Raw genomic sequence first — 27,796 nt, 5'->3', positions numbered from 1 at the left:
TCTGGCAGCAGTCACCCACGGTGCATTGTAAGACTCCACTGGCACGTTGGTTTTGAAGGCACAGCAGGTATGGTTTGCACAAGCCTTGCAAACCCTGAAATGATGCATAGCCGGTTTGGAACTATTATGGTATGAGGTGCGGTGTTTCTCCAACATGCGTGAATTATAGAAAACAAAGAATTTTAATATTTGCCTATCATTCCTCAGCATTTATCAAATTATAGTATCTAGATTATATTGGGACAAACGCGTCCCCCTAATTAGTATGGCAATCTGCTTTTGTCTCTAATAAGTGGTAAAATTGTGTGTATGCTGAGTTTTAAAATAAATTCTTTTCTGATTCGTTATTAAGTAAATGTTTGATTTGTATGACTATTTTAGATACCTAGGGTCGCATAAAAATTTTGGGGGGTAGAAAGGGATTACTACTGGAGAAAGCTTAAGAAGCTTTGCTCAGAGTCACCGGATGTCAATGTCACCGCACAGGATCTCCAGGACTTGGGGGGCTCTAGTGTGTTTTGTGCCTCCGTAGCTGTGTTGGTTACCGGGTTGGGGTGGTGGGGCACCACTTTAGGCCACTATCAAAACTTGGTCGGAGATCCTGTAGGAGGCCCCATTCCGCAGAAGCCGATTCGGATCAAAAATAGGCTATTAGGCATTCGGAGAAGGGCATCAAACACACCAGCAGCTCCAGGTACACACAGGACAGCTCTAGTGCGCACTCTTGCTTCTGCCAGCCCGACTGCTGCCTTGGTTCGAATCCGCTGGGGGCGCGGTCTACGCCACCTGTGGCCTCCGATCCCAAGTCCAGTCTTCCCATCAATTTCCGGGTGAGCCGATCCTTACACTTCCTCACCTGCTTCTTGCAGCCTAGAGGCCCAGTACGATCGGCCGGAAGCAGGGACATAAAATGCGCTTGCGCTGAGTGACAAGCTCTCAGAGAGAACCCCTGTCTCAAGGCTGTGTACATCACTCAACACCTAGTTCATACACACTGCGCTTGCGCAGGACACGGAGGCCTGGGGCGGGGCGTGCTCTTCGGCCAGCTGAAGTGCTCCGCGCTTGCGCAGGTCCAGGGCGGCGGCTCAGGCTTTGGGTGGTCATCATCTGTTCCTTTCTGGTATAGCCTAGAATTCGGCGGAGAAACGCGGCCGAGGTAGGTTTCTTAATGGACAACTCTGACATCCGGATCGCTGGTGAGGCAGGGCATGCTGGGCAAAAGGTCTTCCGTGTGCGTGTCTCCAGCGCACTGAGGCCTCCGCCCCCGCTGGAGGCTTAGAGTGCCCTCTCGAAGGTTCTATTGCAGCGTCCTCCTTTCTCAGCAACGCTCGCCCTCTCCCCTCTCCTTTCGTGGCACCTCTCAATTCCCTTGCGCACCTCCACTGGCTCCCAGAGCCACGCCCTTCCAGGACCACGCCCACCTGTCTTGTGTATCCTGAGCCACGCCCCCCCTGCATGCCTCTATACTCCTGGCCTCAATGGCCTCACCCGCTTGGCCTGGAGGGACCCCGCAAATTCATTGTCTTTCTTCCTCCAGGCACCCTCCCAAGTTTTTCACTGAAAATGTAATTGTAAATTATTTGTGATTCTAATTGTTACGGAAGTAAGTATGAAGTCCCGATCTGGAAGTACAACAGGGGTTAAACAAAGAATAGATGTAATTGAAGTTAATCTCAGAGCCAGTAGGGTAACAGTGCCCCTGAAAAAAAAAATAGAATTAAAGAATAGGAGGGTGTCCCGGCATGCGGATTTCAATTCTGCCGGTGGATTAGGCCAAGTACTAGGCAAGCTGTTAAGCATTCCAAAAAAAAAAAAAAAAAAAAAAAAAGATACTGATTTATTCTAAGTAAAGACAGGCTTCAGAGGAGTAAATGTAATACCTAGCATATTAAAGGAAGCACACAGTATTTGGAGTTTTTAATTTAAAAAAAACCCTCTAATGAATTGTGATGATAAAACTCTGTTCCTGTACGGTTCTTTACGCATACAGTAAACTGTAGAGGTGAAATGAGTTGAATGACCAATCGGTGTAACATTTTGTGTGTGTTTTTTTTTCCTCTCTTCTTTCGAGTAGACATGGAAGAGAAAATGAAGTGAAGCACCATGATCTTAATGAACTATGGAGACACCAGGTGAAGGTCCCAGCAGTGAGTCACAGGTCACCCCGGTTCTGGTACGTAAGAGCCACGTGTGATGTTTGTACAGAGGAGCTGCACCAGCTCACAGGCGTGATGTCACTCTCCTTGTCTTTCAAGGTGGCAGCCAACAGGAAGATGCTTGAATTTAGAGCATGTTGAGGCAGGGGGATGTACCTGATCATTAGATCCCATGCTGGGTGGTGTCATGGACATTCCAGGGAACCCTTTAAGCATGTTCAGACGCCACAGTTTGGACATGTTCTTAGACGGTCTTAGCACAGGATCAGGAAAATGCTTGGTACTCGAGAAGATCCATGCTGGCAAGCTGTTTTCCAGTTTGATTCATGTTACCAGAGAAAAGGTCTCCTTCAATCTTAAGGAATATTGATTATGTACAATTAATGAAATGACTATTTAAATAAAAAGGCTTTTTTAAAAAAATCAAAGATTTTCATGTTTGTGGTGTCAGCTTCAGCAAGTTTTTTTTTTCCTTTTAATGTTTTGACATTCCTTGGGTCTTAATTTATTTAATTACTTAACTTTTTGATATAGGGTCTTACTGTGTATCCCTGGCTGGCCTGGACTAGCTAGACTTGTCTCAAATTCACAGAGATTAGCTTGCCTCTGGCTTCTGAACACTGGGATTAAAAGTATCTCCACGCTCAGCTACTGGGTATGCATGTATTGGGCATTATGTAGGAATTTTTTTTCATTTCGTTAATCATTTTCCATTTTCAGCCACAAAATGTTTTAATTCTATGAATGCTCAGTTTTTCCTTTTGAGAAACATAAATATTATGACGGCTACAAAATAATATTGTAGACATTGAGGATCTGTTACTCAGAGATGAAAAAACTTAATATTTTTGTTGTGGTTTCCTTAAAGTGTGCATACACACACACACACACACACACACACAGAGAGAGAGAGAGAGAGAGAGAGAGAGAGAGAGAGAGAGAGAGAGATCTGTCCTCAAACCCAGAACCATTCTTTCCATTTCTAGAGGCACACAACTCCTTTGTGTCTGTTTGTGCACTGTCTGTACCTTGATGAACTTATAAAGGTCCCCAGGCCAGCCAGAACTAAGCAGTCCAATCAAACCAACAAAACGAAGGACCTCTGAACAGAGTTGGGGGTTGCTGTGTGTGTTTTCTGAGGCTTGTGTAGGTGGTATCGCTGTTTCTGCAGCTATGGAATGTTATTTGGGCGGTTTGGTCCTGCCAAGGCAAGGTCTCCTGCGTATGCTCCGTCTGTGAATCTGCAGGGTCTTGAGTTTTGTGTAGGGATGCTGTGGTCTCTAAACCACTATGCAGTGGGTTTACATCTCACTGCTAACCTTTCATTGAGAGCTCAGATGTATTCCACATCCCCTCCCCTGCCTCCCCATGGTGCTGCGGCGGTGGTAAGGACTTGTTGCCCTAGCTGGTGCTTCAGGTGAGAGACCCAGTGATGGCTCTGTGGAGCTTTGAGGGCGGAAGGACCACATACTTTTGAGTTTCCGAGTGACTTTTTGTGGTCACTGATCTTCAGTAGTCCACAATAATGTCATAGATGACACAGCTCGGTGACTTAGAAATGTCTTCTGATTGCCCCAGTGACGGATGACTCTTAGGAGTGTCTCAGCGGTTCAATTAATACTGGGCCCTGCTAGGGAAGAGGTGCTATTGTAGGAATTTATATTTTCTTTTTTTCAGGGTCCGTTTTACCTTGTTAAAGAGTCAGTTTTTGTTGAATTTCTCTTTTGTTTTCTATTTGATTTTTGCCTTTATCAGTATTTTCTTTTAAGATCTCTCTCTCTCTCTCTCTCTCTCTTTCTCTCTCCTTTTTTGACATCTCGATGTGGAAGGCTGTATCACTGACTTTAAATATTTCTTCTCTAACTTTTGAGCTTTCAAGGCTAACTTTTCTTTGAAACACTGCTTTGTCTGCACCTTGTCCATTTAAATGTTCTATGTTTTCATTATTGTTAAAATGTTTTTTAATGCATCACAGTGGAAATTAGAAAAAAAATTGCCAGACTATTTGGAAGTATCTTGATTTCTAAATATTAGGGACTTATCTTTATTTTATTATTGTTGGTTTGTACACACACGTGTACATGTATGGGCGTGCAAATGCCACAGTACATACGTGGAGGTCAAAGGACAGTTTTCAGTACTTTATTTTTTCCTTCCATGGGATCTGGGGATCGAACTCGGGTTATCTGACCTGTGCAGGAAGCACTGTCTTGCTGGCCCCACATTTGGGAGCTACTACTTACTGTTTTATGATTGAGCTTTGGCTTGATGGCATTTGGCTGGAGACTGTGACATGTGCTATAATTTGAACCCTTGGGAAATGTATTACATCCCACTTTGTAAAATTGCTCGTTTTGGATGTAGCACTCCATCCCCATCATGAAGATCAAATGGTTTTTGATCATAAATCTTTTCTATGAGTGCGTGCATATACACACATATGTGTACATGTACATATACACACATATGTGTGCATTTATGGAGGCCAGAGGAACAATCTTGGGTGTCATCCTCAAGAGTAGCATCTATCTCCTTTGATGCAGGGTTTCTCATTGGCCCAGTGCACAACAGTCATGCCTTACCTGCTTGGCCAGAGATCTCCAGGAATCTCACACCTCCATCCCCTGAGCTCTGGGGTTGCATGTACACACCACTGTGCCTGCCATTTTTCCAGTTGTTTATGTTGTTCATAGTTTCTGCCCTTGTGATGGAGTATTTTAGTTTATCAATGTTGAATGTAATGAGAGAGACAATTTTTTTGTTTTTTGTTTTTTTGTTTTTTTGTTGAGATAGGGTTTCTCTGTGTAGTCCTGGCTGTCCTGGACTCACTCTGTAGACCAGGCTGGCCTCGAACTCAGAAATCCGGCTGCCTCTGCCTCCCAAGTGCTGGGATTAAAGGCGTGCGCCACCACCGCCCGACGAGAGAGACAATTTTAGCATACTGCTATTTGCTTTCTCTTTGTTACAGTTCTTATTTATACCTTATGCCATTTCTGCCCAGTTCTGGGTTAATAAGAGAATTGATGGAATTTTATGTGTTGCATTTACTGGTTTGCTGGCTATACCTTTTAGATCTTGCCTTGGTTGCTAACCAGAGAGTTGGCGTGCACATACTTTCTACTTTACAGTGTAAAAGTCTTAAGAGTTATTTTTATTTTCCATTTTCAATTCCAGTTGTAACATTAATTCACATGTGTTGTGAACTCTGGGAGAAATTATCACTTTTGGCTTTAAAGGGAGTAAAGGTATATATATATCTATATACATATATACATATATATATGCATACATACATATTATTAATCATTCCATTCATTTACATCTCAAATGATATCCCACTTCCCGGGTTACCCCTCCATAAGCCCCTCATCTCACATCCTCCCTCTCCTCCCTCCCCTTTGCCTCTATGAGAGTGCTCCTCCACCTACTCACCCTCTCCTGCCCCACTGCTCCAGTATCCCCCTATGCTGGGACTTCAAAACCTTCACAGGACCAAGGGCTTCCTCTCCCATTGATGTCAACTAAGACCATCCTCTGCTACACATGTATCTGGAGCCAGGGATCCCTCCCTGTACACTCCTTGGTTGGTGGTCTAGTCTCTGGGAGCACTGGGTGGTCTGGCCAGCTGATGTCATTCTTCCTATGGGGTTGCAGTTCCCCTCTGGAGCAAAGGTTTTTAATGAAGTATGAAAAGTGGTTCCTTCTTTGTCTTTTCTTGCATTCTTTAACCTTTAAATTTTTTTTATGTATTTACTTAAATATTGGAGTGTTCTGTGTGCATGTACACCTGCATGCCAGAAGAGGGCATTAGATCCCTTTATGATGATCATGAACCACCATTTGATTGCTAGGAATTTAACTCAGGACCTGTGGAAGAACAGCCAGCATCCTTAACTGCTGAGCCACCCCACCAGGCCTTTTCTTGCATTCTTAATTTCCACGTGGGCTCAGTCTCTTCAGCCTCAAAAACTCATTGGTTAGTAGCATGAGTTTCTTGTGATATGCTATGGCAACCTTAGTTCGAATGGAAATACATTTTTGCTTTCATTTCTTTGGTGTGGGAACTCACACTGTAGCCTGGCCTGACTTGAATTCACACCGACCTGCCTGCCTCAGCCTCCTGAGTGCTGGGATTAAATTTGTCTGTCACATGGCCCAGTTTTCACCTTAATTTTTGAAGATGGCTTTAGGTGTGGATTCATTTCCATTGTCTCCTTGTTTCCTGCCTATTATGTTAGGTTTGCTGCTCTCTTGTTCTCTGCTTTTAAGACAAGGTCTCTTGAACTGGGGGCTAAACTGGCAGCCAGGAAGCTCCAGTGAGCACTCTCTCCTCTCCCTGCGGTGCTGGGGTTAGGGGTGTGGGTGTGTAGGGGGTGGGGGGGACCTGGAAACCATAGTGTTGGTTTCCAAACTCACAATAGATCCTACACACTGAGCTGTTTCTCTTGGCTTCCGCCTGACTTTGACTTTGTAAATTCTAAACCAGTAAGTAGAAGAACAGTATCTCCGGGTGGTGGTGGCACACGCCTTTAATCCCAGCACTTGGGAGGCAGAGGCAGGCGGATTTCTGAGTTCGAGGACAGCCTGGTCTACAGAGTGAGTTCCAGGATAGCCAGGGCTACACAGAGAAACCCTGTCTCAAAAAAAAAGAAGAAGAAGAACAGTATATTCGGAAAGGCATTTGTCTGAGACCTCAGAGCAGATCTGTACTGTGGGGAGAGTTCTTTCAATCCCACAGAGGTTTGATAGGAAAAACAAAATATATAAAGGGTTATACAGAGGAGCAGCAACAATATAATGTCAACGAAACCCAGAGAACAAAAGCCCTTACAGAGTGATGGTTGAACAACTGAAAGTAAACATCCGAGACACCCACTATACTAGTCTCCAGCACAAGTTGAAGCATCAGTGATGACTGTGGTTGCCAAGTGTTGACGCAAAGGGTACCCACCCCATTGGTGGCAGAGTAGACAATGGTGGACTCTTAAGTTGGAAAAGCATGATGTATCTTTGGAAATGATTTACCCATTGAGCCTGACAGTCTGTCTCCTAGGAATAAAGTCTTCGTATAAGGATACACATGCACAAGCTTTCTGTGACCTTTTTTTTTTTTTTTTAAATGGTGGTAGGAAATGTCGTCAGAAGAAACTCAGAGGCTGAAGAATCAAGTCGAATTCAGTAGTTTATGAAAACATTGGCATTTTCTATAAGACATATAAGAAAATTAAACTGTAAAAAGGGGGCGATGTAAGGTATTATTCACAAAGCTATGTTGAAAGGGAGACGTCTACTTAGAAAAAGGAGAGAGGGAGGGGAAGATGGAAGGAGAGGTTGAGAAAAAGAGAGGAGGTGTGTGTGTGTTGGGGGGGGGATGAGAGGAGGGAGGACATGTGCTATGGCAGCCTGGAGTGGATCTAAAGGGTTTACATAACAGAGAGAGTGGTGTAGCGGTGGAGGGCAAGCCAAAGGCAAACATACCATGCTAAAGCAAGTCACGTTACTGCAATAGGAGAAAGGCCTGGAGTACAAATGGTCACTTAGCAAAATTAAAATAGGCCCAATAAATGCTCGGAGAATCCTGAAGGGCCACACTAAGGCAGGCAAGTGGAAATGCAGGACAGTAATCGCCACCCATCAGATAGGCACAGATAAAGTGATCAGTGTCTGCTGTTAATGAGGGACATGGCTTCTTCATACTTTATGCTCAGCAAGTGGAATAAGTCTCGGTCTCACTGAGTCGTAGTATAGTCCTGGCGGCATTTGGCGATGTAATGAAAACCAGAGGCGTGAAGGTCTTGGGCAGAGCGTGGTGGTACATCTAATCCTGGGACTCTGGAGGCAAGAGCCAGCACTTGAGGTCAGCCTGGTCTACACAGTGAGTTTTAGGCTGGCCAGAACTCCACAGCGAACCCCTGTCTCAAAAATATCAAGAAGCAACACCCTCAGACAAGAAGAGATGATAGTCTAGACCAGCTTTATACTTTAGGAATTTATCTGCAGGAATTTCTCAGGCACATGCAAGATGATTTGTGTTCAAGAAAATTAATAATTGATAACAGGAGAAACAGAGTAGTCTGTATATTCAAATGAAGGGGATTGGATAAGTAAGTTCAGATGATTCATAGACTGGAATATTACACAGGAACCAGAAATGTGATTTTTTTTTTTTTGAATACTTGGTGCATTGGTGTTTGCCTGCATATATATCTATGTGAAGTAGATCAGATCTCCTGGAACTGGAGTTACAGACAGTTGTGACATGCCCTGTGGTGGCTGGGAATTGGACTTAGGACCTCTGAAAGAGCAGCCAGCGCTCTTAACTGCTGAGTCATCTCCCCAGCCACAAAATGTGATGTGTTTGTTCTCCATGATGTGCATCCACTCAGGAAAAGCTAGATCCTTGACTAATGGGAAAAGAACGGTTAGGTGAATCAGAGCAAAACCAAGTTAGTGCATTTTCTAAGATGTGATCATCTGGGCTTCTGAAGTTACATTGTTTAAAGCGTATAACTTAGGGCTTTTGAAGGTTACATTGTTTAAAGTGTATTACTTACAAGGAAGTTTAGAGATGAAGCAGTTTAAAAAGTGAGTGGAGGTTTTTTTTTTTTGTTTCTTTTTTTTCTTTTTTTTTTTTTTAAAGGCATGAGGTACTTTACTTATTTTTCCTAAAAAAGTTCTTGTGACTGGAATCCTAGGTGCCATTATGAGGCCCCCATACTGTTTATAGTTAGGGTTGGCAGAATGTATCAACATGGTAAAATTTAAAGGCCATGACCATGCAGGTCCTAAGGAAGCATAGTTTGCTGTTTTAGCATCATTATTTGAGGTATCTGGGAGAAGATAAACATTATCTCTTAGGTAGTTTTGATTTTGTTGGTTATATTGAAGTTACTGTTTTTTTTTTTTTTAAAGTCTTTTCTTTTTATTTTATGTGTATGATTTGCTTGCATGTATGTGTATACACCACATGCATGCATTGCCTGCAGAGGCTAGAAGGTGTCAGATCTCTTGGGACTGGAGTGTCAGATGGGTTGTGAGCTGCCACGTGGGTGCGGGGAATTGAACTTGAATCCTCTGGGAGAACAGCCAGGGCTCTTGATCACCGAGCCATCTCTTCAGCCCCCAGTATGTCCTTAAGGCATGTTTATTCTGATAGACGGTGGCTATGTGGCACAGGCCATGCATGCATTGCCAAGTCTCAGCAGTATAGGTCCTAGCTGGGTTGCTTTATCTCTGTTTGCAGTATGGTAGAGGTTTATACCAGTTTCCAGCACCTTCCATAGGCCTTTGCTATATCTGCCTAGTGTCATTGTCTTCAGGTTTGAAGAGGTCCATGAGGTCTAACGAGCAGTGGTACCTTTGTCACCAATTGAGTATCACTCTTGGGAAGTAAGCAGGTAAAGCTAAGGACCAGCACCCTGTGGACATTCTTTCTAAGTCACCCTGTCTTGGAGATACAAAGGTAGACCAAAGGTGACAGCCCTAAGTATGCTAGTGAAGGTGACTCCGATTATTTGAATAACAAATACTTGCTCACATGGATGTCTGAAACAATCACTTGGTAGATAGAAAGAGAGAGAGACATACACAGACAACAAAGCTCACAGTGTTGTCCTTCTGTCTGTCCTTGCCGGTGGTAGGAGGAAGACCCCGTGGACTATGGCTGTGAGATGCAGCTCCTGCAGGATGGGGCACAGTTACAGCTTCAGTTGCAGCCTGAGGAATTCGTGGCCATTGCAGACTATACGGCCACTGATGAGACACAGGTATCTGTGGTTGCCACTCAGACGAAATTTCAAAATACTTTATAGCGGAATTCGCACTCACGAGATTAAGCAAGATCTGCGTATGATGGTTCACTCCTTAGCCTAACAGACTACCTCATCAGGGTATAGAGATTCCTGCAGGATGGGGAAGCACCTCCCTGCTTGGAGAACTTGGTATAGAACCCTCCTGGTCACAGAACAGCAAGGCTATCATCCTTTGTTCTTTGAGTCTGGTAGGAACACAAGTCTGTGGAGTCTCTTAATGGAATCAGCCACACATAGCTGCCTGCTTTTGTTTTTAAGTGTTAGGTAAGGGCTGGCAAGATAGCCCAGTGGGTAAAGATACTGGCTAACAGCCCGAGTTGGATCTCTGGAGCCTACATGGTAGAGGGAACACTCTGGCTTCAATACATCTACTGTGGCAAATGTACGTATACACGCACACACACACACACACACACACACACACACACACACACACACACACACGAACGCACGCACGCTCATGTAATTGTAAGAAGGCTGTGTTCTTTCTGATGGCTGTCCCCGCACAACACTTTTATCTTGCTATTGCTTTTTTTTTTTTTTTTTTTTTTTTCTTTGCAGGCCGTTGGTGATCACCGAGGTTATTGTGATCTGGTCACCAACAGTGGGGAACGTGCCACCCAGTTGTTGGTGAGATGCCAGTCAGCTGTAACTTCCTGTTCTGGTGACTGTTTTCCAGCTCAGCTTTTTGAGAGGAGAAAAGATTCTCATCCTGAGACAAACCACGGCGGACTGGTGGTGGGGTGAGCGTGCAGGCTGCTGTGGGTACATCCCCGCGAACCACCTTGGCAAACAGCTGGAGGATTATGACCCTGAGGACACCTGGCAAGACGAGGAGTACTTTGACAGCTATGGAACCCTGGTATTGCCTTCCAGAGTCTCTGTTCAGCTGGGGGAAGGGTGGGGTTGGGAGTGGGGATGGGGTGGGGGTGGGGGTGGGGATGAGGATGGGATGGGGTGGGGATGAAGGTGGGGATAGGGGTGGGGATGGGGGTAAGGCTAGCAATGGAACTCTGGGATTCTCTGTTTAGCTGGGGTTGGGGACGGGGACGGGGATGAGGGTGGGGGTGGGGATGGAGGTGAGGCTCCTCCTAGTATTTAGGGTGCAGATGCAGACCTTTCTGTGGACTCAGAGGCACCTGGGTCTTAGTAGGATATTCTGCTCTGTCACCATGGAGTGACCCATGCTAGGCGTGACACTTGCCGTGAGCGCGCTCGCGGTACAACAGAGTTTTATGCATGGACATAGGAATCTGAAATTCATGTGCCTCTCATATATCTCTGTATGGTTTTCTTTTCCTTAAAAATAAGAACATTTTTTTTTAAAAAAATGTAAAAGCTGGGGGCTGGAGAGACGGCTCAGTGGCTAAGAGCACTGACTGCTCTTCCAGAGGTCCTGAGTTCAATTCCCAGCAACCCCATGGTGGCTCGCAACCATATGTAATGGGATCGTGATGCCGTCTTCTAGTGTGTCTAAAGACAGCAACAGTGTACTCACATACATAAAAAAAAAAAAAATGTAAAAGCCCCTTTGGTGGGCTGATTGACCTGTAGCTTTCATCTGCTGACTCTGGCTAAATATTAGAGCAAGAAATTCCTAATTTTCCTTCTCTCTACTTTTTTTTCTTTAAAAAATTAGTATATTTCATTTTAAAATTGAAGCAGAAAAGTTAGATAATTTAACCAACAATATTCCTACCTACCTATCATCTTTTTATCCTCCCCCTATGGAGGACAGTAACCCAATGGCTCAAAACGAGGTAAAAATGAGCTGCTACTAAGGTCAAGGTTACATACAGATGGAGGCCGAGTGGAAATGCCATGACAGAGGCAAATCTTACAAAGGAAAGCATCTAATACGGGGCCTGCCTGGACATGCCGTATGTCAAGATTGAATCTAGAAACCACTAATGTGTGTATATGATTAAAGCTTTTAGTCCATGGGGCTGGAGAGATGACTCAGCAGATAAGAGCACTAGCTGTTCCTCCAGAACGCCTAAGTTCAATTCCCAGTATCTACATGGTGGTTTTCAACCATCTGTAATTCCAGCTCTGGGGACTCTTGACACCCTATTCTGGCCTCCATGGGTACCAGGCATAAGCATACATGCAGGTATAACACCCATACACATAAAATAATACATATTAAAAAAAAATCAACATCCTTCCCCTAAACAAAATGAAACAAGACAGCTTTTAGTTCCTTCGGACAAGGTACACAATGAAAGAAAGACAAAAGCAGCTTGCAGACACCACGGTGGCTGCTTAGCTTCCCTCAGCAGCATGGTGTGAGGATGCCCTTGTTAGAATAGCTAGGGTTCTGTACTAAACTGTGAAAACCTCACACGGAATTTACTTGCTGTTAAGTGTGAGACACTTTGCCTTAGTTTGTCCTCTAAATAACCTGCGTCCAGCTCCAGGGACGGATGGACAAGTGCTGAATGTATCCCAGAGTGCATTTCAAGGTTTTTTTTTTTTTTTTCTGGAGTCTCCTGTCCATTCTCTTACAGTTTGTGGCTCTGACCACAGCTCTGTTGGGTCCGATCTTTAGCATTCTTCTTGAAGTCTTAGGTGTTGGCGGCGTTATAGTTATTACCGTCTTGTGCTTTTCTCCACGGCAAACCTGGTACCACGTGGATGGGTCCGTGATTAGAGAGAAGCGATGGCACTGTTGCTGACCTTCTCTTCCCTGCGGGTGTAGCTTTCCTCTGTTGCAGTTTTAAGGTGCTCCTCGTGTGGTGTGTGTTCATCCTTGGGCACATCTGGTTCACTGTCACTGTTGGGTGATGGTCTTCATGACCATCGGCTGTCCTGTCCACCTTGGCAAAGATCGTGAAAGGAAGGCCCTAGAATCTGCAGCTACACTGCTGCTTCTGCTTCCTGTGGTTGGGCTGTATGTCTGGAAGTTCTGTTATTATCTCCAGACGTATTTAGAACTTGATGCCCATTTGATGAATGGACTCCTGTGTGGGTGTGTACCAAGCTTGGTGCTTTTGGAACATCCTTCAGTCTGAAGTGTCCCGTGTAATGTCATTGCAGACCCCATGGCAGATCCACCTGGTTGTTTCTCCATCTTCTCCTTTCTAGCCCAGTCTGTCTATTTAAAGCGAGTTGCTTGTAGGCAGGATAGTGGGGTTTGACTTTTTAATCCACACAGACAGCCTCCCTCTCGAGGGAGGATAGACTGAGGATAGACTTTGTTTTCATTGTGGGATCATGTCACTTGTGGGCAGCCGTTGGGGCTCTGAAGGCCCCATCCAGACCTACTGTTTGTGTTGGTGGCACTTGAGCACTGTCTTGGTGACACCTGGGGGGGGGAGGGGGAGGGAAGCAGATGCAGTTCTCTGTGCATCCTGTAGCTTGTCTCCCTCCAGTGGTACCTCAAGGTTGCTTTTATAGTTTGAGTGCACTGTGGTGGTTGAAGTCCTGCTTGCAGCTGTAAGGCCCCCACGAATGGAGGCCCTCACCCAAGCCTTGGGAATTCACGGCCACCCATTAACTGCAAGACACCAAACTTGATGTAATTAGCAAGAGGCATATTTTAATCAGTATACTGAGGTCAAGACCCATGACCCACGCAGGGGCAGTGGGGTCTGACCCTGGGGCTTTGGAGACATAGAGAATGTAAAGCCCCAAACCACAACTGGGGGGGGGGACCACAACCCAGGGGGAGTAAGGGAGGGCTACTGGAGCACACCTGTGGAAAGTCCCAGCCCATTATTCAGTTTGTGACAGGGTACAAGGAACAGGCTATTCTCTAAGAGCCTATATGTAATCAGCCATCTATCTTGTGGTCAGCCAAGTTCCTGGTATCTAGGGTGCACAGGCACGCTAACTTGAACTCTCAGCTCAAACCCTATTCAATCTATCTTATGGTCAGTTTTTAGTTCCTGGTACCCATAGTGCTTGGTCACATTGTCCTGAACTCCCACCTCTGAACTCTTATCTTATTTATTTTGTCTTGTGGATAGCTAGTTTCCTAGGACCCAGAGCGCAGAACAAGCTGATCTGCACTCTTGACTCCATCTGTGGAAGGTTTAAAATTTTTTAACTCTTTCACAGCCATGGTTCTGCTAGCTGCTGAAGGGGCTTTCTCTGCTTCTTTGAGACCAGATGTTTTCTCACCTCCAAGTGTAGTAGGGTTGGCCAGAGCATTGGTTCCTCCCCCCCCCCCCCACTACCACACACACATTATAGTCTGATAAGGATTTGAGCACTAAGCTTTTTGGGAAGACTCTCACTGTCACCTCCTGCAGGATGTCCAGGATTTTCTCTTGATGGATACCTGGTGAGGATGCAGGGTCCTTCCAGCCTTGGGAAGTGTGCGTATTCACTCTTCTCTTCTGTATGGTCCACATCAAGTTACCGCTCATCTGACTGACTTGGGGAAGAGTCTGTTGAAGGTAGAGCGGTAATTCTGGATAGTTCCAGAAGCCTCCCTTTCTCACACTGTGCGCTGTGTGAGAAAATACTCCGGGCATATTTGATCTTTTGATATTATAAGCCCTCTGGATGCTAATAATCTTAGGATGGGTGCCGTGTTCCCCGTTGTCTGCGGTTCAGGTCCAGGCCCTTGCAGTGATTCTTTATGTACTGGTTTTAGAAACTTCACCTGGAAATGTTGGCTGACCAGCCTCGGACAACCAAGTACCACAGTGTCATCCTGCAGAACAAGGAGTCCCTGAAGGACAAGGTCATCCTGGATGTGGGCTGCGGCACTGGCATCATCAGTCTCTTCTGCGCACATCATGCCCGGCCCAAGGCAGTAAGTGTGTTTGCCCCCATCTGTGCCCAGCTGTGGGCCAGCATAGCAGCTGGCTGGACAGGCGGCCACCATGTGGTTTGCTTTCTGCTCGCAGGAGGGAAGTAGACCTCTGGCTCAGCTATTTACTGAGACTATGACATACCATATGGGCCGTGAACAACATAAATGGAACAAAACACATCAGTGACAGAGATTCTGTCATTAGCATTCTGTCAGTGGGACACTTGTGAGGTGTTACTGTAGCAGGATACTTATTATGCTACATTGTATTCACAGTGGAGCTTGGTGATTAGGAAGTAGAAGAGGAGGTGGAGCTGGGAGAAGAGAGGAAGGGGAGGAGAAAAAGAGGAAGGGGAGGGGAGAAAGAGAGGAAGGGGAGGAGAAAAGGAGGCTAGCAGCCATGGAGACCACTGATGGGTTGAAAGCTGTCCTGGGTAACAACTTCTTTTTTGTTTGTTTGTTTTTTTGTTTTTTTGTTTTTGTTTTTCGAGACAGGTTTTCTCTGTGTAGCCCTGGCTGTCCTGGAACTCACTCTGTAGACCAGGCTGGCCTCGAACTCAGAAATCCCAAGTGCTGGGATTAAAGGCGTGCGCCACCACTGCCCGGCTGGGTAGCAACTTCTATCAAAAGGTTAGATATTGGGTAACAACTCTAACTGTGTGAGCATCTTGTTGATTGAGCATTTCTAAATATATAAATCCTTTAAATAATCATTAAGTTATTAATGATTATTTAATTAATGATGGATTATTAATATAATTAGTAATATAAATAATTAATGATTAATTAATGATTAATGATGGATTGGAAGAGCCATCCCCCATGCTGGCGTCTCGTGGGTCCCAGGGCCTGTGCATCTAGCTAGCTGGAGCCCCAGTCAGAGCTGAGGAGCAGTGAGAACATGGTGGCTGCCTGGGAACAAGCCAGACCGAGCACCGTTTTCTAAATATCATCCCTACATGTCAGTTTAGCTCACTATAGAAAATGGTGGGTGCATATGACTGCCCTGGGCCACAAGTAGTTGAGTTGTCCCCGTACAGGCCCTTGGCCTTTTCTCCTCCCCTTTGTGGCTTATCTCTGCTGAGCTGTACTGTGGCCTCATGACAATCTGTTGGAGTAGCCAAGAAGCCGGTACAAGGCAGTGCTGACTGTACCCAGATACTGCCAGTGAGGAGCAACATCCAGATACTCTTCCAGTTCTCCCTTGAGCATCTGTATGGCTGTCCCCCGGACGTAGACATACTCACTGTTGGGCTTAGGATTGTTATTGCTGTGACAAAGCACCATGACCAAAAAGCAAGCTGGGGAGGAAAGGGTTTATTTGGCTCACGCTTCCACATTGCTGTTCATCATGAAGGAAGCCCCGGCAGGACTCACACGGGGCAGGAACCTGGAGGCAGGAGCTGATGCAGAGGCCATGGAGGGTGCTGCTTACTGGCTTGTCTCCCATGGCTTTTCTTGGTCTGCCTTCTTGTAGAACCCAGGACCAACGGCCCAGGGATGGCCCCACCCACAATGGGTTGAGCTCTTCCTCACTGAGAAAATGGCTTACAGCTGGATCTCATGGAGGCATCCCCTCAACCAAGGCTCCTTTTTCTTTCATGACTCTAGCTTGTGTCAGGTTGACACATAAAACCAGCCAGTACACTGTTCTTTATTGTCCTGGGCACTTGTTTTGTGGCTTCAGGATGTGTGTGTCATATAAGAGAGCCCACCTAGCAGAGCTGAGGTCCTGGCTGCCGGCAGTTGTGATGTATTTGTTGAGGAGGCTCAGGTGGAAGGCAGAGTTATCAGTGGTACTTTCTCCAGTATCCCTTCCAGACTACGGGAGCGCTGATGCCTTGGCCTGCCACAGGTCTCCATTCACATTGCAGAGTCCTCTGAAACCACTGTTCCAGGACTGGTTGTGATTTGGGAGAATAGAGGTCACATGACTGGGTGTGTGAGGGTCAGGTCATGTGCTAACGGGTGCCCTTTCTGCTCCAGGTGTACGCAGTGGAAGCCAGTGACATGGCCCAACACACCGGTCAGCTGGTCCTGCAGAACGGCTTTGCCGACACGATCACTGTGTTCCAGCAGAAGGTGGAGGACGTGGTGCTGCCCGAGAAGGTGGACGTGCTGGTGTCGGAGTGGATGGGGACCTGCCTGTTGGTAATGCCTGTGGTGGTCTGTGGGTGGTGGCGGGGTCTCATTTCTTCTGAACCTAGTACCCTGGGACCATCTGAGGAGTCTTTAAAAATTATGATTAATTCTGACTTTTTTTTTCTGAAGGATTTTTTTTTGTTTGTTTTTTTCCCCCCCTTTCCTTCTTCCTCTTGCTCTGGCCCTTTTTGCTCCGGCCTAAAGTCTACTGTAGCTGTCTTCAGACACCCATATGAGGGCATCAGATCTCATTACAGATGGTTGTGAGCCACCATGTGGTTGTTGGGATTTGAACTTATGACCTCCTGAAGAGCAGTCAGTGCTTTTAACTGCCAAGCCATCTCTCCAGCCCAAGGGTTGTGTTTTTTAATTTATTGGATGATACCTGCTCACTGTAGGAAATCTTTAACTGCAACAACAACAACAACAACAACAACAATGCGCTCCATAAATGAACGAATGTAGCATTCTCCTGAGCTCTCCAGATCATCTGCTCTTTCCTGGGGAATCAGCAGACCTCTAGGGCGGTTCCTCAGTCAGCAGTGTTTCCGCTTTCGAGGCTCCCCCTGCTATACGCTAGCCCTGGTGCTGTGAGACTCTCACTGAGCCTGTCATGTTCCCAGGACTCACAGAACGAATCAGACAGACCTGGTTAACTCGTTCACTTATCTGCCATGACCCTCCTTGCTTGTTTGTGTTATATAGCATCGTTGCATCTTTCTTTCGAGGCCGCTCAGGTCAGGCAGGGACAGCAGTTATGTGTCTAGCCCTCTCCTGCTGGGCCTAGTATTGTGAAACCCAAGGTATTTTGTGCAATATCTCAGCCTGAGATGATTTTGAAAAGACAGATGATGTACAATATGCATTTGCTTTTGCTTCCCTGAAGTATGTATGGCAGTGGCCTGACTTTCATCCCAGACATGATCCAGGGAGCCCCCAGTTGTTCTTCCCAGGGTAGCCACAGGTGTGGGTGCGGACAGATGCCAGGGGAGGTTACTCCAGATGGAGCTAAAGAAGCTATGAGCCCGTCCTTATTGAGTGCTCTTGTTTGAGTCCCCTCTGGGCACAGAGATTCAGTAACTTAGGTGACACGGACCCTGTTCCTCTGAAAGTCACCATTTCCCATGATTCAGCACGATATAATAGATAACCTAAAAGTACCTAGAGCAGTGTAACTGTACACACATACACACACACACACACACACACACGCACACGCGCACGCACGCACAACTGTATGAGTTCTGGTTATAATTAACGCAAACTACAAACAACCTTCAGCTGTTTAATGGATATACTGGCAATTTTATACAAGCGAGCCAGCCACAGTGGGAACTTCTGTGGACAGCCCCAACCTCCTACACTGAAGGAAGGAGGACAACCTCAAAAGGCTTCTCCTCACTGCGGGACTCCATTCAGATGATGGAGAGTTTCCTGAATGCCAGGGCGGGAGGTGTGTCAACAGAGCTACTGCTTGTGCTGACCTGGCTGTTGGGGACACATCACATGGGTTCCCAAGTTTATGTAGCATGTATACTCCGTCAGGGCAGTTTTATCTGATAACAGAAGCTGAAATGTGAAGGTCAAATCTCTATTTCGTATGTGTGCACATATTGTGAACGCATGCGGAAGGAACAGTACTTGAAAATAATCCAGTTCCTTCAGGGGCTGGGTTTTTTTTGTGTGTGTGATTTGAATTGTGTTTTTTTTTTCCAGATTCTATAAATTCTTACAGTCTTTAGTTTGTTGTAAAACTTGAGTTGATTACCAAGAAGGTGAAGCCTTCTGTGGCTTCCCATCCGTGAGGGCAGAAGGCGGAGGGACCTCTGGTGTTAGCCTTTCAGCCCCTGCCCTGACTCTCTTGTTCCTGAGCTTGAACTAAGTTTAGGTACAAAGGAAGCCTGGCCTGTTTGTGTTGGTCCTACTGAATCCTAAAGGTGTCACCTAAAGGTGACAGACTTCACTGATGCACTTCCTGAGGGCTTGAGGGGAGAAGATAAAGCACCTGTTCTTCTAAGGGACCCACAGTTATATGCTTGAAATATGAAAATGCCAGGGACACTACAGGCGAGCTAATCTTGTTTGTTAGGTAGAGCCAGGCTGCACCTGGGTGGGGGGAACACTTTAAAATCTAGAAGCATGACTCCCAGTGTTAGTCTGGGGCAAGTGCGAGAATATCTGTCAGTTGTAAGCTCCCCTTGGATGTCAGTTAAATGGGAAATGACATGAGCCCTGTTCAGACTGTGACGTATATGTAACATTTTCAAAAGGGCATAGAACAGACCCCAAGTTCTCACAGATGCTTCCCCGGCCCAGCTGGGATAGTCTCTGGGGAAGACTATAGGATGGGCTGTGGCATTCTGGCTGTGGTATGCGAGACCTCAGTGACACACCTGCATCTCTTCGTCCCGGCAGTTTGAGTTCATGATCGAGTCCATCCTGTATGCCCGGGACGCGTGGTTAAAGGAGGATGGCGTTATCTGGCCAACCACAGCCGCGCTGCATCTGGTACCCTGCAGCGCCGAGAAAGACTATCACAGCAAGGTGCTCTTCTGGGACAACGCGTACGAGTTCAACCTCAGTGCACTCAAGTAGGTGTGCGTGGCCACTCACAGGGTGGGTCACTTGCAGGGTTGACCACTGCCACCGATTACAGGGGTTACCGCTGTGCAGGCAGTTGATGAGGGTCTCAATGTGTCTGAGAAGCAGAGGTGGCCCTGTCAATCTTTACTCTGTGGAAGACACAATTTTCCCTCTTTTATGAATGACACACCGTACATATCTTCCAGTGACCCAGAATGAACTCAGAAACATTGCTGAGATTTTCTTGTTTCTGTCTCCCTGGCCTTCCCCTGCCCACTCCTCTCGACTCCTTATTGGTTATGTGTATGGGGAACCTGTTAAAGGTGGGGAGATATGTCTCCTCCTGCCTTCCCTCTGGCCGCATCTATGGCAGCCATCCCAATTCTTGGATTCCTGGAGGAGACTCTTCAGGACACAGGTAGAGCAAGCAAATAGTCAAGGTTTATTTTGGCCTACATACAAGTAAAGTGGGAAGTAAGTACCCCAGCCTGGGTGGAGTGCTGTCTGAGCCAAGTGGCAAGAATAAAGGGCTCCTCTAGTATCAAGATTGTCCACCCTCGGAGTGAATTAAGCTGGTTCCTTTCCTAGAAAGAGTAGACGGAGGATTTCTTAGGAGCTATCTTTACCCACACTTTAATTATATAATTTGATGCATTAGATGTAAGAAGATGTAAAAAGAGACTGGTTGTGGTGGTGCATGCCTTTAGTGCCCAGGAAGCAGAGGCAGGTAGTTATCTATGAGTTCAAGGTCAGCCTGCTCTACATTAGCAAGTTCTGGGCTAGCCAAGGCTATGAAGTGAGACTCTGGACCCCCACTCCCCCAAAAAGAACACATGAAAGGTGTAACCCATAAAGTTGAGAAGTTTACTGGAGGAAGGGGCAGCCGTAGGATTCTATTGCTGGGGCTGCTGGGAATGGCTTAGTCTTTCCCGGTGTTCTTCCTCATCCCTGGTCAGCTTGGCTGTCTCACATTCAGATGTAAGCTTTTATACCTTCCTCAGCATTCAGGACCTGGCCATTTCGACTCTAACACTGGTTTTCACTGTAACAGAACCTAATACAGCAAGCAGCTCCTTACTGTTGAAGGGAAGTATGGTACAAGGAGCCTAGAGAGAACCTCACGCCTCAGGAAGAAGGCTCTTCTCTAGAGCAGACCTTGACATGGGGGGTGGGTGTGGGAAGAGCCCTTCTGGGAGCAAGGCTGTCCTGAAACACAGGAATTGAGACCTCCTGAGGTGAGGCTTTGCTGGAGAGTGGACCCTGAAATGAGGAAAGAGACCCCACTGAGAATGAGACTCTGTTCTAGAACAGGCCCGGAATCAGAGACAGAGCCTCCTAAAATGAATCTGCTCTAGAATGGGCCCCGAGACAAACCTTCTAACTTTCTGGGTGGTTTGAACGAGAAACTGTCCTCCGTAGGCTCCGATGTTTGAACACTTGGTGTCTAACTGGTAGGTCCGCCCGGGGAGGTTTAGGAGGTATAGCATTGCTAGAGGAAGTCTGTCAGTGGGGGTGGGCTTTAAGCGCTGATGGCCCCGTCCCACTTCCGGTTCACTTTCTCTGCTCTCAGCTTCCTGATCCTGCTGCTCTTCCTGCTACCCGTTTCCTCATCTCCCAGCCACGATGGATTCTTATTCCTCTAGAGCTGTAAGCCCAATGAACGCTTCTCCCTCAGTCACCTTTAGTCATGGTGTCTTAATACCATGTAACACCAAGCCACAGGAAAATAACCGACACAGAAGTTGATACTAGGCAGTGGGCTATTTCTGTGAAGAGCCTGACCTTGTTTGTTTATTTTTTTGTTTGGGGAATATGAAAGACTTTGGGACATTTGGACTAGAGAAGCAATTGACTGCTGTAAGCAGAGCCTAAAGCGCCATCCTCATCGGAGCCTAGGAGACAGTGGTCAGGAGCAAAGGAGACTGGAGGGGCCTTGCCCAGGAGGGTTCAGAGGAAAGCAAGGACTTTAACAGTAACCAGAATAGAGATCATTCTTGTGATAGTTTGTTAAAGAATCTAGCTGCCTTCTCCCCTTGTCCTAAGAACTTGCCTGAGGCTAAAATAAAAAGCAGTGGGCCAATTTCCATGATGGAGGAGGTTTCAGGAGCATAAAATTGAAACTGTGGCACGACTGTCAGTGATAGCACCTAGGGGCGGGGTCCGTGATACAAAAGAGCAAGCAGGGCAGATGGAAAGAAAAAGCATAGGTTTATAGAAAATAGAGCAAATGAAGCAAACATTAGAGCCAAGGCAGCACGAGAAGAGAGGCTGTGGAGAGGCCTGCTCAGCCCTGGGACAAGGGGAAGGGTGCACTCAGAAGAACACCCACCCCGCCAAGCTTCCAGCCTGTGAAGGAAAGCCTTTGGGGTCTTCTGCCCAGATGAATTAAAAACAACCGAATAAAAAAACAAAAAAGAAATCACAACTGCTGCTCATGTGCTTCAAGGGATTCAGGATCAGTCCCAAGCTGGCAGCTAAGCCTGACTCGTCATCTCCCGTGGTTTAAATGAGAATGGGCTTATATATTTGAGTGTTTGGTCCCCAGTTAATGGAACTGTTTGGAAAGGATTAGGAGGTGTGGCCTCATTGGAGGAGGTGTGGCCTCATTGGAGGAGGTGTGTCACTGGGGTGAACTTTGACGTTTCAGAAGCCCACATCAGGCCATCTCTCTCTTTGCCTGCTGCTTGCCAACCAGGATGTAAGCTCTTAGCTACCACCCCATTGTGATCCCTGCTTGCCTGCTGCTGGGCTCTCTTGCCATGACGATTACGGACTAACCCTCTGGAACTGTAAGCAAGCCCCCTATTGAATGATTCCTTTGTATGATGCCTTGGTCATTGAGTTTTTTCACCAAAATAGAACAGTAACTAAGACATGAGATACTGGCTTTATAGGCATGAAGGATGCAAGAGTGAAAAGTTTGGGGATTCTTCCTCCATAATTTCAGAAAGCCACTGAGGCTTAGGCTGTGTGTGACAGGGGAGACCCTAGGGGAAGGCCTTGAGAGGCCATTGTGTGAAACTGAATAGAAAGCCTGGTTGTGGTGGAGACCCCAAGATGTCGGAGATGCCAGAATAGCAAGGTATCTATCAAGGAGAGCTGCATTTAGGTAGCAGAACCAGCCTGAGAGAGAGACATGTTACAGGCAGCAAAACTAGTGGGTAGAGCCATCTAATCCCTGTGTGATTAAAGTCTCAGCCATTGGACATGGAGCTGGAGGGCTTAGCAGTCACCCTGCTTCGGTCTGGTCTTGCTTCGATCCTGTATTTCTTCTATGCTCCCATTCCTTCTATTTGGAATGGTAATGTGTATTCTTTGCCATTATTTTAGAAGTATGTATTTGATTTTTTGATTTTATAGAGGTTTGCAATTGAGAGATCACATTGATGCCCAGAAGGGACTTTGGGCCTTTAACTAATGTTGCTACTCTGAAAGACTACCAGAACTTTCGAAGTTGGACCAAATGTGCATGTATTATGATGTGGCCATGAGCCTTTGGGGGCCGGGGAGTGGAATGAGGTCGTTTGACTGAGAAATGTCCCACATAGGCTCTGGTATTTGAACACGTGGTGTCCAGTTGGTAGCACTGGAGTTGGGGAGCCTTAGATGTGCTCCTGTCAAAGAAAGTGTGTCACTGGGGGCGGGCCTTGAAAGATGCTAGCCTTGCTTCACTTTCTAGTAACTCTGTGGTGATTTGTATATGCTCGGCCTGGGGAGTGGCACTATTAGGAGGTGTGGCTTTGTTGGAGTGGGTGTGGCCTTGCTGGAGTAGGTCTGGCCTTGTTGAAGTAGGTGTGTCACTGTTGCCATGGGCTATAAAACCCTCATCCTAGCTGCCTGGAAGCCAGTATTTCGCTAGCAGCCTTCAGATGAAGATGTAGAACTCTCAGCTCCTCCTGCACCATGCCTGCTTGGATGCTGCCATGCTCCCGCCTTGATGATAATGAACTGAACCTCTGAACCTGTAAGCCAGCCCCAATTAAATGCTGTCCTTTATAAGACTTACCTTGGTCACGGTGTCTCTTCACAGCCGTAAAACCCTAACTAAGACACTCTTTCTGTTTCGTGCATATGTTTTCTTTGCCTGCTGTGTCTGCCACATGCCTCCTCACCACGGCAGACTCTTAGCTCCTATGGAGCCAGAAGCTCAAGCAGACTCCTCCTTTTTCCATAAGTCATGCTTTGTCACGGTGTTTTATCATAGCAACAGTAAAGCAATGCAGTGCCTCATAACCACAGGCTCCTTTAAAGACAGGATTGACGCGTCCCACAGCCTTAGGTTTCTAGGGGTAGTCGGGGGAAGTTCATTTGAAATGGTGAAAGTCTTCAGTAGTGTGTGGGATGTCGAAACACAGTTAATTCCCAACATGTGCTCTGAATTTGTTATGAGCGTTAGCAGATATACCCAAGCTGTTCACAATATATCTGAAGATAGTTGACTTCATTTCCTGGTCCTGTGGACTCCAGTTCTCTTGAGCCGTGGAATGAGGCCTTTGGTCTCTTATAGCTGCCTTTATTAGAAGAATGTGGCGAGCTGTTCCTTCCCCTGGAGAGCCAGGTGGTGGTCTGGGAAAGCCCCTTTACCAAGTACAAGAAACTACCGATTTCTTCAGGGAGGGCTAGATCAGACTCAGCTTCTTCAAATACTTTTGGACAGTGGGGTACTGGTGGTAAAGCATGGGGCTACAGACATTGTATTTTATTTTTTAATTAAAAAGTCAAAACAATAGAGAATGCAATATAAAAACACCATGTCTTCCTTAATTAATATATGGAATCTTTGCTCCCTCGTTCAACATCCCAAAGGGAACAGAGAGGGAAGTGTCTTGTATATTGCTGTTCTCCTGTTCATGACATGAACATGAGAAGACATGGTAACATGTTGAGAGCTCTTTGGTTATACCCAGGCAGGAGTCACGGTAGATAGGCAAGGGAAAGCCCTGCTTAGTGCTGGCCTATGGCAGTTTTCCTGTCCCCAAGTGTCTCACAGCAGCGAAGCAGACAGAAGCATCAGAAAGCAGTATCCCAATTTTATAGTCCACACGTAGGGACCCTTAGCCCTTGGCAGCAGCCGTTGTGACAGCTCTCAACCTGAGATCCTTGGCTTTGAAGACTTGATATGTCATTGCAATTCTCCAATTCTCCAGTTCTCCTCTGACTTGTCATGGTTGGCTTCTGAGAGCTCAGGTCCCTATATTTGACAGGCTAAGGAAGGGCCCACTGACCAGCAGGCTCTGGGGGCCAACTAGTGAGGCTCAGAAAGGCTGCAAGATGAGCCTGGCCAGCAGGGGATGATCCTCCAGGCTGGGCCATCAGCACTCATTCATCACCGCCAGTATACCTCCGGCTAAACCCGTGCCAGCACCTCAAGCCTTTTCTTTAACTCTCCCCCTAGGTCTTTAGCGATCAAGGAATTCTTTTCAAGGCCAAAGTCTAATCATATCTTGAAGCCGGAAGACTGTCTATCTGAGCCATGCACAATCTTGCAGTTGGACATGAGAACTGTGCAGGTCTCTGACCTGGAGGTGAGAGATGGGCGTGCTTCTGACATTACATTGTTTCAAGAGACACTGGGTATCAAGAGCAGATATGCAGCAAGTGTCTCATGTGTGTGTGTGTGTGTGTGGTGGGGTATCTTAGTGATGACTGTATTACACCAGTAAATATGAACCGTGTTTTCCTTATGTTCTATTTTGGTTATATCTTTCATGTTTTTCTATATATTTAATCTCTTCACTGTCTTCAGTTATTCTTTTACATTTATTTGATATTCTTGGCATTCTAAAAACCGTACAAATTATAGTCCGTTTATTGTGGTATTGTAATTATGTGTAACAAATTCTGTCAGCAGTTTGCATCCCTATGAATGACAAAAATTCTCGACACCTCTCCCATGGTTAGTTAGGTCTTGTGACTGCTGGGTGGGCAAAGGAGTTTGGGGTAGCTGTGCTCAGTGGAGCCCAAACCACGTGAGAGGCTATCCACAGGATCCAGGATGGCTTGCTCGCTCAGTTGAGGTTAGGGTTGGGGGTATTGGGATTGGCACAGGTGTGCGGCACCAACATATTATCCTGTGTTCGGGGCCAGACCATGCGTGGTGAGCTGCGATTTGACATCCAAAAGGCTGGGACCCTGCATGGCTTTACAGCTTGGTTCAGTGTGCACTTCCAGAGCCTGGAGGAGGGCCAGCCTCAGCAGGTGCTGAGCACGGGCCCACTGCACCCGTAAGTGAGCCTACGAGGGGCAGGGGGAGGTGTGGGGAGCTGGGGGAGGTGGTGGGGTTAGGCAGGGGGATAAGGAGTGGATGGAAGCAGGCTGGCTTGCTCTGGGTACCCTCAACCAGCTACGTGGGGCGGTAAGGGGTGCTTTGGGTATCCTTCACCAAGAGATTAGACTTCCTAAGAAGTTTTCCTAGTGTAGACGGGCATCCTAGACCTGGAGCTTCACCCCCCTGACATCTCCTGGCCCCTCAGCCCACGAGGTTGGATAAATCACTGGGGTGGCATGATGCCATCCAGCCTCTTGCTTTTCCATGAAGGTGGTAGGTTGAGTCAGTTGTGTGTGCCCTGCCCCCGCCTCCGCCCCTGTGGTCCAGATCAGAGAGGAAAGGATGGACAGGGACATTTGAAGAGTGACTGGAACCAAAGATCACTCAATCACTGTGCCCTTTTCTATCCTCTGGGCCTGGGGACACAGAACCCAATGTAGTCACTCAGCCCTGTATAGGCCACTCAGGTGAACCTTCCTCGCCTTCTGGAACCCAAGCTGTCTCTGTAATGTCCCCTCTGCTGCATCTGGAGCAGAGTGTCAGGGTCTGTGGTGTAGTTCTGATCCTGTAAAGACTTCAGATCATAGGGTTGGCTATGGGAGGGCGTCACTGGTTAGCATAAGACTAAGCTCCGTATTCCTAGGTTCCTGGGCAGGACAGGCCATCAGTGCAGAGGACCTCGTTGGGGCTGCCAGATGAGGCTTGTAAGTGGCCACTCCTGTCTTGCAGCACCACACACTGGAAGCAGACCTTGTTTATGATGGATGACCCAGTCCCAGTCCACACAGGAGATGTGGTCACGGGTTCTGTTGTGTTACAAAGAAATCCGGTATGGAGAAGGCACATGTCCGTCTCTCTGAGCTGGGTTGTCACGTCCGCACTCGATCCCACGTCTCAAAGAGTAAGATACTTCTTTGTAAAAATTAGGTCCTATTGGGGGCTGGATCTCAGAGAGACCACTCTGTGTGGTTATTAAGAACCGTGACAGATGCGTGTCCCCTGTCATGGTTGGCCTAGCCTTTCCTGTATCATTATAATCTTCATCCAGGACAAAGGTGTTATTGGATAGATTCCTCATTTCCTATTATGGGAGATGGACCATTTCAGAAGGTAAAGGCTTAATGCTTGTTTAATGTAGCTGTTTAGAGAAATGCTATGCCTGCCCGGGGCTGCTACTTGCACTTTTCCGGGAAGAGACATGTGTGAAGAACATATTCCATATGCGGAATGACCTGGGGTGCATAGAGTTGGGTTGGGGGTCAGGCCTCAGGTCTTAAAGGGCTACTGGAAATTAGAGCTCTGTGTTCAGATGCAGCATTAATGTAAGAAAGAGAAGAAAAATAATCAAATGGTTCTATTTTTTGGCAATTTGATATTCAGTGTCAAGATGTTTGTCATATAAGTATGGGCACTCGGAATGCCGTTCCATCCATTGTCAAATTATTCGGAAATGTCGATCAAACAGAAATGGTGAATCGGCTCTTTTTAAATTCTGTCTTTTACAGGTTGGAGAGAAAGTCTTTCCGATCTGGAGGTGACGGTTAGGCAGGGCGTGGGAGTCGTGGTCATGGTATGCATCTCGGTGGAAGAAGATGCACCTGACCACCTACTGTGATGTCCACACTCACCCGTCCCATGCTGTCCCCTTCCACCTAGCAGGTGACACCGGACCCCTCACAGCTCACCCCCCAGTGTCGTTTCTCCTGTAGGCTGTGTATATTGGTGTTCATCCTGTGGTGCCCGTCGGCTGCCAGTGGTGACCGTGTTCCCAGCTGGGAGTAGTTGTAGACCCCCCCGACACACATTTCAGCCCATGTACCTGTGACTGTGATGTCTGCACCTTGTGTCAGTGGTGTCCTTGATGCCTTTGGCCAGCTGCTGCACCTATGGATGGTGACTCACAGAACCGTGCTCCAGTGTGAGAGATGGCCAAGCACCCGTGTCTCCGTGCAAGGACTGGAGGTGGCAGCGTGTGCAGTGGGCTCTGCATGGGTAGCCGCGTGTAACGTCTTATGGGTAAATTATATGTGGGACATAGTACCTGCTCAATAAATATTTTTTAATGAACACA

The 27,796-nt window shown here is 46.8% G+C and overlaps 1 protein-coding gene across 1 annotated transcript; it reads left to right on the top strand.

Annotated features, from left to right (window-relative positions):
* The first annotated feature begins 1,018 nt into the window (after window positions 1-1,018).
* On the top strand, window positions 1,019-27,796 carry Prmt2 (protein arginine methyltransferase 2). Its single transcript, XM_034524649.2, has 11 exons — window positions 1,019-1,156; window positions 2,075-2,173; window positions 9,797-9,922; window positions 10,647-10,829; window positions 14,571-14,732; window positions 16,719-16,883; window positions 19,290-19,465; window positions 24,853-24,982; window positions 25,545-25,681; window positions 26,455-26,626; window positions 27,231-27,796. Exons 2-11 carry the CDS (start codon window positions 2,120-2,122, stop codon window positions 27,261-27,263), a joined length of 1,338 nt encoding a protein of 445 aa, XP_034380540.2. The 5' UTR covers window positions 1,019-1,156; window positions 2,075-2,119; the 3' UTR covers window positions 27,264-27,796.

This window comes from Arvicanthis niloticus, chromosome 20, assembly GCF_011762505.2.
Source record: "Arvicanthis niloticus isolate mArvNil1 chromosome 20, mArvNil1.pat.X, whole genome shotgun sequence".
NCBI classification, from domain to species: Eukaryota; Metazoa; Chordata; class Mammalia; order Rodentia; family Muridae; genus Arvicanthis; species Arvicanthis niloticus.
The sequence above is the reverse complement of the archived record's forward strand: the minus strand, read 5'-3'. Positions and strand labels throughout refer to the sequence as shown.

Excerpts from the sequence above, each read along its gene's own strand:
- Prmt2 (XM_034524649.2), top strand. The coding sequence starts at position 2,120 with ATGGAGACACCAGGTGAAGGTCCCAGCAGTGAGTCACAGGTCACCCCG. Across the intron at positions 16,884-19,289 it reads GGATGGGGACCTGCCTGTTG|TTTGAGTTCATGATCGAGTC; the intron begins GTAATGCCTGTG and ends TCGTCCCGGCAG. Across the intron at positions 25,682-26,454 it reads AGCACGGGCCCACTGCACCC|CACCACACACTGGAAGCAGA; the intron begins GTAAGTGAGCCT and ends CCTGTCTTGCAG.